Source organism: Triticum aestivum, chromosome 7D (assembly GCF_018294505.1).
Source record: "Triticum aestivum cultivar Chinese Spring chromosome 7D, IWGSC CS RefSeq v2.1, whole genome shotgun sequence".
Lineage (NCBI taxonomy): Eukaryota > Viridiplantae > Streptophyta > Magnoliopsida > Poales > Poaceae > Triticum > Triticum aestivum.
Genome location: NC_057814.1, coordinates 554,738,885 through 554,751,058, shown reverse-complemented (window position 1 = coordinate 554,751,058; position 12,174 = coordinate 554,738,885). Strand labels below are relative to the sequence as shown.

At 48.3% G+C, this 12,174-nt stretch overlaps 2 protein-coding genes across 2 annotated transcripts; both read right to left on the bottom strand.

Annotated features, from left to right (window-relative positions):
• Positions 1-951: 951 nt before the first annotated feature.
• On the bottom strand, positions 952-3,970 carry LOC123166845 (uncharacterized; the record flags this gene model as incomplete). Its single annotated transcript, XM_044584651.1, has 4 exons — positions 952-1,643; positions 1,728-2,479; positions 3,367-3,581; positions 3,829-3,970. Coding segments are annotated over 3 exons (948 nt in total), but the record flags the coding sequence as incomplete, so codon positions are not given.
• A 1,066-nt stretch (positions 3,971-5,036) lies between these two features.
• Positions 5,037-9,333, bottom strand: LOC123165858 (probable methyltransferase PMT9). The gene is made up of 7 exons (XM_044583598.1): positions 8,951-9,333; positions 8,690-8,854; positions 8,389-8,571; positions 7,692-8,289; positions 6,860-6,972; positions 6,548-6,768; positions 5,037-5,777 (listed from the first exon to the last, which is right to left on the bottom strand). The coding sequence occupies exons 1-7, from the start codon at positions 9,191-9,193 to the stop codon at positions 5,459-5,461; spliced, it is 1,842 nt and encodes a 613-aa protein (XP_044439533.1). The 5' UTR covers positions 9,194-9,333; the 3' UTR covers positions 5,037-5,458.
• Between the last annotated feature and the right edge of the window lie 2,841 nt (positions 9,334-12,174).

Below are 12,174 nucleotides of genomic sequence, written 5' to 3'. Positions count from 1 at the left end.
CCTGCGCCGCCGCCGCGCTCCGGCCTCGCGTCGCCTTCCGCCGCCGGGCCCAATCTTCCCCAAGCAAGAGGCGCAAGAAGCGTCGGCGGCTGCTCGACGGCGTGTTCTGGGCCGGCATCGGCATGGAGTCGGCGCCCGCCACGGCGGCGGACGACCCGTCGCTGGACGAGATCGGCGTGGTGGACGGCGCGCTGCGGGACGTCCTGAGGGGCCTGGGCGCGTCCCGGCCGGTGCGCGTCTACGGGAAGTGGCTGTGCAAGACGGACCGGCTGCTGCAGCAGCACCGGCTGCTCATGTCGCGCAAGAGCTGGCGGCGCGGCGAGCCGTTCCCGCTGGACGAGGCGCTGACGGCGGAGGAGAAGCCGAGCGTGCAGGTGCAGGCCTTCGACCGCCGCGGCAGGCCCTACGTGCTCGGCCTCAAGAAGCTGGGCTGCAACGACGCCTACCGCCTCATCGCCGGCTGGGGCAGCTTCCTGACCCACAACGGCCTGGACGTGGCGGGCGACGCCAGGGCCGAGGACCTGGAGCCGGCGATGGTGGAGCTGTGGGCGTTCCGGTCGCCGGCGCTGCAGGTGGGCGTCGCCGGCCAGCCGCGCGGCCCGCTCGGGCTCGTCGTCATGCACTACCGCCAGGGAGACGCCCCGCACGCCGACGCCGCCATCGCGGAGATCCTGGCCGCCGCCGCCGCGAACAGAGCGGCGATGCCGCCGCCATTGCCAATTGCCAGTGACAGCGAGCCGGACGAGAGGACGCTGGAGGCTGCGCAAGGGTTGCTGATGCTGAGCGAGAGCCCGGTGGATTTCGCCTGTAGAGAGAACACCAGGCGCCTGGCATCGTTGATCCTTTGATTTTCGCTTGTAGTGTTATTACTGTCCTGTGAAATGCTACAGATCAGCATTCCGAGAACCATATACTGTTATTGTCCTATGAATTCTGCACCATCAAAGTCTGCAGTTTTGCATGTCATACACCCCATATCTTATCTCTTCTGTGAACATTCCATCACAGACACAAAAACATTCCATCACAGGCACAAAACTGCCGAGAAAGGATAGCCAAAGTGCTAGGATTTTGGAAATTAAGAAAAACACCTAGGATTTTTGAAATCAGCAGCTGAATAAGATCAGAACATGAACCATTTTGCATGCCATAGCTTTTTTCCTGACGATCAAGAGTTCAAGACTCTTTCTTCCATCGCCTGACGAGAGCGCGCCTTTCTTAGTTAGGTTTCACCTCGGAGCCGGATGATCAGTCATCCCATCTCAGCGCCGGCCCGTATAAGCTTCTTGATATGGTCTATGACAGCAACTTCGTCTCTGACAATGGCGTGCCGCGAGGTCTCATGATGCGGTCCATCTGGACCAGCAGAATGACTCGCTCGTTCAGGATATAGCATAGCAAAGAACAATATAAGTAAATAAATCAAGCAATGGTCAATTGTATGTAGCAGTAGTAGGAAGCATCCAGTATGGAAGCACACAGACAGACCAATGCAGAAGTTTCAGTGATTACCACGCACCCGAGATAGCAAGCATTATCCTACTACTCAAAGAAGAGGTTCTTGGCATAAATGTGAATCAAGGATGGAAACTGCTGGGCAAGACAGTAGCTTCTGATGTGGAGACAGGCATCTGGTTTTCCACCTTCGTGCAATACAGTCACTTAGTCAGCGCTGAAACAATCGAATCTGAAATGAATACATGGGAAGTAGGGCACAAAAATCTTACCGGTTATGGATTGTACCAATTAAACCATGGTCATATATGATCCCCAGCTTTCCAGATTCAGAGACTACATTCATTACTCAGACGTCTTTTTCCACAGTGATGCTGCAAGTTATCCAAGGATCTAAAACCTGACATACATACCACAACTAGTAAACCAGGAATTACATCACAATCGACCAAGTGACCTTCACTTGCATCTTATAGTTACCACACATCATGTTCTCGGCGGCATAACCGTTGAGCTTTGAAGCAAACCTAACGGTGTGGGGTGAGAGCTCATCGCCACCTTCAGGAGCAACAGTCACCAGGAGCATCTCACCTACAGATACACATACCACGCGGCGCGCTGTTCGCATGACTTGATCATCGCCGGCAGTGAGCAAGCCATTCACTCTGCTATCATGTAGCACAATTTCACATGGAACTCTGGTGGGGGTAGCAATGATCTTGCCATGGAAATCAACAGGACCCTCAAGGATCCTGATCTCGACAGTGCCCTCGACCGCGTCCCTAACAAATGCAAAGTTCATCTCCAATGTGCTGTGCATGCTGACAAGCGTGCCTGTTTCGACCCCATATTTGAAGTTTGATGTCTGTCTTGTGATGCCATTAATATCCAGCATGCCTTTGCTGAGCCTTTCATCCTTGACCTCCCTCCCATGCACATCCTTAACCTTCAGATTGATTTCAAAGAATAGCGAACCACAGACCGCAAGTCCTCTCTTTGGATCAGTCAAAACCAATGAATTGTCCTTCAAAATAAGCACATATAGATAAATTGCTGGTGTATCTTTTGGAATGTCTATGTCTGAAATCGAAGCTTTTAAATTTCTTTGCTTGAGTTTGAACGAGGAAACAAGATTACCAGAATAGATATATACAGTACTTTTCAGGCATGTTTCACGTTTGCGTTCATTTTGTCTACTCTTCTTAATCACACAAGGGTTGTGGTACAGCAAAACTGAAATGCAGGAGTATTGGCAAATCATAGGCCACCGAACATTATTAGCTATGTAAAAGGGACGTTAAAAACAACACATATTTAACTGATAATATCAGCACAGCAAACATAACATAACCATCTATGAGGTCCATCGTTTAAGTATATAATATACAGAGCCTAAATAAGGTTATTCATGTGGAACACATTTAAAAAAATCATTGAATAATGTTCTCCCTACATAAATACGAGAACTGTATGATGGCCCAAGTATAAAACAGATTTTACTCTACTCTATACCATACCTGCACCCACATAGGACCAGATAGAATATATTTTTTTTGATCATTTTATTGGAGTTTTCAGTCACACAAAGTTGCAAATATGTTTCATGTGCCAACAATCGATTGACGATTAGCACACATATAAACCCTCCATTACGAATTCACTATTCTTATTTCAAATGACTGTATCAGATGATAGATATCAAGAGCAATACAAGGAACACACCACTGGGAAATTAAAATCATACTTACGTGCATAGAAGTGCATTGGCTATCATGCAAGCAAAATATAAGTAATACTCCCTCCGTCCGGAAAAACTTGTCCAAGCTTGTGCCTCAAATAGATGTATCTAGCACTAATTTGGTGCTAGATACATCCATTTGAGGGACAAGCTTTTTCGGACGGAGGGAGTACCTCTGAGGTGATGAACTGGTGATTGTCCTTGTCGCGCCGGAATAAATAGACACATTTGCGATCCAAATCATCCCTGGCTATTACCGTACCATAGACATTAAGTGGGTAGCCATAGTCAGAAGAAACAATCTTGACTGAGAGAATATTTGCTGAGTGAAACAACGGGAATCCCTCTCCGAAGGTTTTGTGAGTATGGCGCATTGGGCCATAAGGGGCTGTGAAAAGAGAGGGACATACATTTCAGATGCATGAATACTAACACATGTATAAAATGAACGGATCCATCACCGACAGAAAAGAACAAGATGCTGACATTTATAAGAAATCGCATCACAATTAAACTGGGTCCATTCTTAATGAAAATCGGAAAAGAAAAAAAATACAGGTTCAACTCAACCACGGTTGACAACGCGCGATCGACAGCGAGCTGGCAGGAGAAACGGTGGGGAAGCGGGGGCTTACACTCCTTGTCGAGATCGAGCCTGGGATCGAAGCAGAAGCGGGTGTACACGTACTCCCTCTGCTTGGGGTCGTACTCGCTATACCTCGGATTGAGAGGATTGACGCCCACCGCCTCCTCCACCGCCGGCCGGCTTCTTCTTCTTCAACAGCCGCCCATCCGCCTCCCGATCCCTTCCCGGGGCAACCGCTACGGGAGGAAAATCGCCGCCCGCCATCGGAGGGAGGAGGGTAGGGGAAAGGGAACCACGACCGAGCGAGTGGGCTGGCCGGCCCACTTCTCAGAAACCAAGAGAATGTTTTTTTTCCTATTTCGCTAAACCATCGGCCGATTTTTATTTTTATTTGTTAAAGGAAATCCCCTGAAAAATGTTACGGTTAGGCTCTGCTTAGATTTATTTATTTATTTTATGAGTTTCCTTGGCCTATAAGTTTTCTAGAAAAATTACAGTTTTACATCTTGTGAGGTATTTAATAAATCAAATAAATATTGTAATTTTAACAACTTTTGGCATCACAAATATTCTTGCTATTTTGGAGTATTATTCGAAATATCTACTCTCTCCGTTCCTAAATACTCCCTCCGTCCCAAAATTCTTGTCTTAGATTTGTCTAGATACGGATGTATCTAATACTAAATGTAAGTATTTTTCTTTCTAGAGATTTCAACAAGTGACTACTCCCTCCGTTCCTAAATATAAGTCTTTCTAGAGATTCTAACAAATGACTACATACGAAGCAAAATGAGTGAATCTACACTCTAAAATATGTCTACATACATCCGTATGTTGTTATCCATTTGAAATGTCTAAAAAGACTTACATTTAGGAACGGAGGGAATATATATGAAGCAAAATGAGTGAGTCTACGCTCTAAAATATATCTATATACATCCGTATGTGGTATTCCATTTGAAATCTTTAAAAAGACAAATATTTAGGAACAGAGGGAATAGTTCAAACCTCGCTCTTTTCTTGAAAAAAGAGGAGAAACTCCTCTCATATCCTCTGCTGGTTCACCTTGACATCTCTTTGTTTCTCCCTCGCAGCTCAGCCATGGCGGCGTCGGTGCAAGGAGAGTGTCACGGTTGCGGGATCTTCCGAGTGACTGACGGCATGCCCGTTGCACGAGACCAGACCAGATTGGTTACGTGTGTGGGTCAGCAACCAGGTACTAGATTTAAGCGGAAATTTCATCAAAATTCCAAGAAAAAAGAGAAAAACATTTGCATTTCAGACAAAAAGAGACATGAACTTAAGCTTTGTCATGACAAAAAGAAAAATTTATAGCATAGTTTTACGCTTTTTATGAACACATTGACATGAAAAGTAATGGCCAATGGCAAATCTCCAAGTGTCAATTCTAAAATGGATCAATTTACGAAAGTGAGATTAGCATTTTTCGACGACCCCTATGAATTCTGAACCATTTAAGTCTGCAACTCTGCATGTCATACTCCTCCTATCTCTTCTGTGAACATTCCATCACAGACACAAAACTGCGGAGAAAGGATAGTGTGTAAAAGTGCTAATGGAGAAGGTAGAGAACTACTGTATGATACAGTAGGATTTGGGAAACGACGGTTAGCAGTGGCTACTTAAGACCAGAACAAGAACCATTTTGCGCTTGCTTGCTACGACGATGCCTGTGGTGCCTGATCCCATAGCCTTTTCCTCACGATCAAGACTCTTTCATCGCCTGACGAAAGCGCGTCTCTCTTTGGTTTCACCTCAGATGACCAGTCGTCCCATCTCAGCGTGGGTAGAAGCTTCTTGATGTAGTCTATGACAGCAGCTTTGTCCCTGATGATGGCATACCCATGAGGCCTCATGATGCGGTCCATCTCGATCAGCAGATCTTCCAGGCCACAGCCCTGATTCTCCATCTCAGAGAACAGGAGCCAGGCGTGAAGGAGGTCGTACGTACGAGGGTATGTCGAGAATGACTCGCACCTTCAGTAACAAAGAACCATAAATAAACAGAATCAAGTAGCAGTCGATGGTATGGAGTAGTAGTATGAAGCATCAAGTATGGTATGGAAGTACAGAGAACAATGCACAGGTAATTTATTTCATCAATAACCACAAAGCCCGAGATGGCAAGAACCATGTCGCTAGTTAAGGAACAAGTTCTGGCATATGAGTAAATATGAATCAAGAATGGAAACTATTAGGCAACAGAGGAGCCGCTGGTGTGGAGACAGGAATCTGGTTTTTCATCTTTGTGCGATTCTACTATATACAGTTTTTCCAGTGCCCATCAGTTAACGGCAGGGTACTTTTGTAGCAGCTAGGAAGGAAAAATTTCAATGGGAGAACTCTGATTCTATTCATGACACCATGTCTGGAATGTGACGAGTGTATTATATATTAAAAGTGTGCATTCAGTATAATGACATAAAATTGAAACAACATAATACTATTGCTACACCCGACATAGGGAAATATACAGCGCTTTGTCAAGCACCAAAATGTGGTACTCATATAGATAACCACTAAAACACAAGTTCCACGTATGAGCACTTGTCAAAATATTGACCTATTCTTTATGCAATTAAAACCTCTGATATAGTTATAAAATTATACCATGTGTGTCACCGAACAAAAAATATTCTAATCTAAGAATTTAGGTATGCATAGTCACTTAGGCAGCATTGAAACAATTGAATCTGAAATGAATAGATGAGAAGTATAGGACAGAAGGTATTTCACAAACATCTTACCAGTTATGGATTGTCCCTATCAAACCACGGTCATATATGATCTTCAGTTTTCCAGATTCCATGAAAGGGACTACATTCATTACCCAGACATCCTTTTTCCTCAGTGATGCTGCAAATCCACCAAGGTTAGCATTCATATCCATAACATTTCTGAAGGAATACTTCTGTATCTCAGATTTCATAAGTTTCCAGTACTGAGCAACTCTAGAATTCCAAATTTCCTGCAGACAGTATTCAAAGGTTAGACACTCAAGATCATCATCTGGGAAGGGTGTGGCTTCATATAGCAAAATCAGTCATCAAAGTACTCACATTGTCTTCAGTAAAATTCTTTGAACTGATTCCAATCTCTTCCAGACGAGGGGGTGGTGCTGTGAGCCTTTGTGGCCAGGGAAGCAGTTCGCTTCCTTTAACCTTGTTAACTCCTGGTTAAATATAAGAACATTACACCATCAGAGTACAGGTATGCTAGCCAACACTTGATGTTTGATATTAGAGTAATTTATGTAAGAACTACAGGTAAAGTTGGAAATTTCATTACAGAAACTTGTAATGAAAATTTTCTTTAATAACAGTTACAGCAGCAGACAATATACATATATGAACAGATGAACTGAACCAAATATGGCAATATACTACTACAGTTTCAAACTAGAGGTGTTAATTGCAGGAAACTCTGCTGCAGAAATTGGAAACTATCAAACCATATACGCCAATATTCTACTACAGTTCAAACCAGATATAGTGCAAACAAAGCAAAGGTAACCAATGTTGGTGGCATGCAGGCATATTGTCATGGCCAGCAAATCAGCAGCAAAGAGTGATCTGTGGAGGCCAAAAATTGCAGAATAAGGGGGCACATGATGTCTTAATGGCAAGTGATAGAGCGGGAAACAAGTGGTTTGATCCTGTTAGTAGGCGATAAGGCAGATCAAACAGGGTTGGAAAGGGGTATTCCCTTCAGGTAAAAGGTTGACCAAAGTACCCTTCTATATTATGGCTAGCCAATGCTCAACAAAGGGTTATAACATGTGTGAACTTTTGCCAGGGTGAAGTATATTTCAAGCAGAAGAAAGCAAGAGACAGAGAATAAACTATGGTAACTCAATAATAATCTTGAGGCAAATCAGGAAAGTGGGCTTACTCTTGGAGTAGGGAGTTATGCATGCTTTCATGAGGACATTCCAAGCAGCATCTGGGTCATCATCATGGCCACACATGGGAGGAAGTGCTCTGGGCTCTCTCCTCATATAGCACCCATTTGTCAATGGTTTGACCCATATCACCGTCTGACCCTCCTTTGAAGCAATCCTCCAGCACATCCTCTGAGCAAGATTGCTCATCTGCTTCCATATCTTCCGGTTAACTGGGTCATGATGAGCATAAGCCTCTGGTGACGAATAAACGAAATACCCTCCAGGCCTCAAAACCCTATCCACTTCCAGCAACAAGATCCCATCCCTCTGCAACCAGTCAATTCGACAGCGTGAGCAATGCGCCAGCTCGAATGAGCGGCTTGGATATGGCAGCCTCCTTGTGCCCAGCACACCAAGGGTCGACGGTATCCCCCTCTCAAGGGCAAACTGAATCTGGTTCTCGTGCACATCGTTGGGAGCAAGCGACATCGCAATTATATCTAGCGGTAGGAGGTAAGCCCCGAAGCTAGCAACCCCGCAGCCGACGTCGAGCACGTTCCTGATGTTGCCTTCGTTGTTCAGCTTGTCATTCGGAAACCCCAACATCTAGCATCACACCAATCAATATTGGCACTGTTCGTTAGCTTCTGAATGTAACCAAAAGGTGGTGGGTTAACTGCTATGGGAGCTTAGAACATTTCGAACCTGCGCGAGGTTCACAATGTACTTGTCGGCGCCGTAGTGGAAGTGGGTGCCTCCGCCGGGGAAGTTGATCTTGTCACCGTTCACCACCATCCACCTCTGGTCTGACTTCTCGGAGGCGAGGTGGGTGTGGGGTATGTTGGCCGTCCACACCTCGTCCCGGCTCCTCGGCCACCTGATCGGCACCTAGGCATCGCCACACACATCACATCGGCGTGAGCGAAAACAAAGGGAGACGGGCACGATTCGACATATGATGTGCTCATCCTGGACCATGCATGCATATGCTCGTGGATGGACTCACCAGGTAGCCATCGGGTGGGGGGATGAGGCAGTTGAGGCGGCGGGGCGCGGGCGGGCAGTGGCGCTCGTAATGCTCCATGAGGGAGAGGTTGAGCCTGAGGCGGAGCTGGTGGTGGAGGCCCCGGTCCAGGCACGGGATCAGCTCCGAGTGCCGCGCGTCGCACACCTGCGCATACAAGCCCGGGCGGAGTCAGCGAATCGAACCACCCGCCGTTGGCACGTACCGGAAACCGCGACGGCGAGGTGTGCGAACGTTACGTACCGGGAGGGAGGAGAGCGCGAGGCCGGCGGGGAGCGGGGCCTGGGCCTCGACCTGCGAGGCTCGGAGGCGGAGGCGAGGGCGGCGGAGGGTGGGGCCGAAGGCGGCGCCGTGGAAGAGGCAGAGGAGCGCGAGCGCGAGGGCGGCCCCGGCGAGGGCGCACGCGAAGGCCCGGCGGCGGCCCGGCGCGCCCCCGCCCCACCCCCGGCTGCCCGGCGGCGGCGGCGGCGGCGGGTGCGGCTTCATCGCGGCGGCGTCCCGCTCCCCGTCGCGCCTTGCCGCGGGGACGCGGGGGCAGGGGGCACGTGAGGCGGCGGGCGGCTGCTCGTTGATTTGATCGATTGATTGATTGATTGATTACGCGGCGTGGGCGTGGGCGTGGCGGTGGCGGTGGCGGTGGCGGGGTGGGGGCGCGGAAGCGGAAGGGTGGAGGCGCGTGGAATGGAGCGGCGAAAACATTGGGAGCGGTACACGGGGGGTGGCATGGCACTGGCACAGGGCACAACGAGACGGAGGGTGGACCGCGGTCTACCGGCGGGTGGACCGCGCGATGACCTGTCACGGGAGCGGCCCAGGGAATGAAGAAGCCCAATAAGTGAAAGACTAAAAACTTCTCAAAAAAAAGTGAAAGACTAAAAAAAAATGGAGCAAGTGATATTTATGTGCTCAGACAGAGAAAAAAAATGGCTCTTTTCTAACATTAGAACCTCCTGGTAATAAGTCCCTGCTTTTACAGCCAGTGGAGCGATAGAAGCAGGAGCTTCATCTGTCCACACATAGCAAAACAATAGCTAATCTAGCTAGCTCATGGGCCACATCATTTTTTAGACTGTCACCACATCATTTTTTAGACTGTCAGGAGGGCAAAACACCCCCCCCCCCTTTCCATTTTTCATTCAAAACGAAACCAGAGCAGAATCTGTTACACGACTTCAAGTTCTACCAGACTAAGGAACTAGAAAACTGGCGATTCAACAGCCCCAAAGTGCAAATTATTACAGACCACAACTCCTTTCAATCTAAAAAGAAACGAAAGCTCACGCCAGAGCCTATTTGTTTACCACTCCAACCATGAACAGAGACCAGGTTCTAAAACCCCAGCATCATCCCATTGCTGCTCATCAGTGCCTCTATCTCCATTGCTTTGTGGTACTCGCCACTCTTGATTCTCTTGATTGCTTGGATCGGAGACAGCGGTAGCTCCAGCAGAGTGATGGGACTGAGCGCAGACATGGTCTTGAAGTTCCTCCCAGGGCTCCTAGGAGGCGAGCAGCGCCCTTGTGACAGCTTACCAGAGCCCTCTCCTCCCATTCTCAGCGACATTTCTGTGAGTGTACCTAGGCTCAGGACACCCTCAGTGTCCATGTCATCAGTCACCCCATAGTCAGCAGGGAAGGGGAAGTGAGTATTGACGCTATCTTTTGCAAGACGAGTTTCAGACTTTCTAGTTGGGAGTCCTTGAAAAGGATCATCCACTTCTTGAGAGTTAGATGGATCTACCACCAAATTTGTTTAAGGTCAGACCACATTACATTATTGAAAATCATGGAGTTTCTGTACTTCCAAATGCACCACATTACACAGGCACATACTGAATTTAAGACTAAATGTTTCTTTTGCGCTGGCCAATATATGGCAACTGACAAGTAAGTAGTACCTAATTAACAAGAGAAAACATCAGAGATACCTGACCAGAGCTGTTTAGCAACCACACAGTGGAAAAGCAAATGATCAACAATTTCATGCTCATTGCAAAATAAGCACTCTGGGGGCTTCACAATGCCTCTCTTTAAAAGATTATCTCTAGTCATCAGCTTATTATGAGATAATAACCAGAGAAAAACTTGTACTCGAGGTGGGATGACTATAGACCACACAGAAGGTATGAAAACAGGCTGCACACCTCGAAAGTTAATCACATTATAAAAGCGAACTAGTAGAGTAAACCCCACTATTCTCGTATTGCCAGATCAGAGAGTCTTCTCCATCAGAGAGCACAGTGCTTCTGATGATCTGTTCTAGACAGTGCCAATCTGTTGGGAATCGTAGCATAATTTTAAAATTTTCCTACGCTCACCAAGATCCATCTATGGAGTATACTAGCAATGAGGGGAAAGGAGTGCATCTACATACCCTTGTAGATCGCGAGCGGAAGCGTTCCAATGAACGTTGTTGACGGAGTCGTACTCGCCGTGATTCAAATCACCGATGACCGAGTGCCGAACGGACGGCACCTCCGCGTTCAACACACGTACGGTGCAGCGACGTCTCCTCCTTCTTGATCCAGCAAGGGGGAAGGAGAGGTTGATGGAGATCCAGCAGCACGACGGCGTGGTGGTGGATGTAGCGGGATCTCGGCAGGGCTTCGCCGAGCGTCTGCGAGAGGGAGAGGTGTAGCAGGGGAGGAGGAAGGCGCCCAAGGCTGTAATACTACTGCCCTCCCTCCCCCTTTATATAGGCCCCCTGGGAGGGGGGGGGGGCGCCGGCCAGAACCCATCTGGATGGGGGGGCGGCGGCCAGGGGGGTAACTTACCCCCCAAGTCAAGTGGGGCGCCCCCCACCCTAGGGTTTCCAACCCTAGGTGCAGGGGGGAGGCCCATGGGGGGCGCCCCAGCCCACTATGGGCTGGTTCCCTTCCCACTTCAGCCCATGGGGCCCTCCGGGACAGGTGGCCCCACCCGGTGGACCCCCGGGACCCTTCCGGTGGTCCCGGTACAATACCGATAACCCCCGAAACTTTCCCGGTGGCCGAAACTGGACTTCCTATATATAATTCTTCACCTCCGGACCATTCCGGAACTCCTCGTGACGTCCGGGATCTCATTCGGGACTCCGAACAACTTTCGGGTTTCCGCATACTCATATCTCTACAACCCTAGCATCACCGAACCTTAAGTGTGTAGACCCTACGGGTTCGGGAGACATGCAGACATGACCGAGACGCCTCTCCGGTCAATAACCAACAGCGGGATCTGGATACCCATGTTGGCTCCCACATGTTCCACGATGATCTCATCGGATGAACCACGATGTCGAGGATTCAATCAATCCCGTATACAATTCCCTTTGTCAATCAGTATGTTACTTGCCCGAGATTCGATCGTCGGTATCCCAATACCTTGTTCAATCTCGTTACCGGCAAGTCTCTTTACTCGTACCGCAATGCATGATCCCGTGACTAACGCCTTACTCACATTGAGCTCATTATGATGATGCATTACTGATTG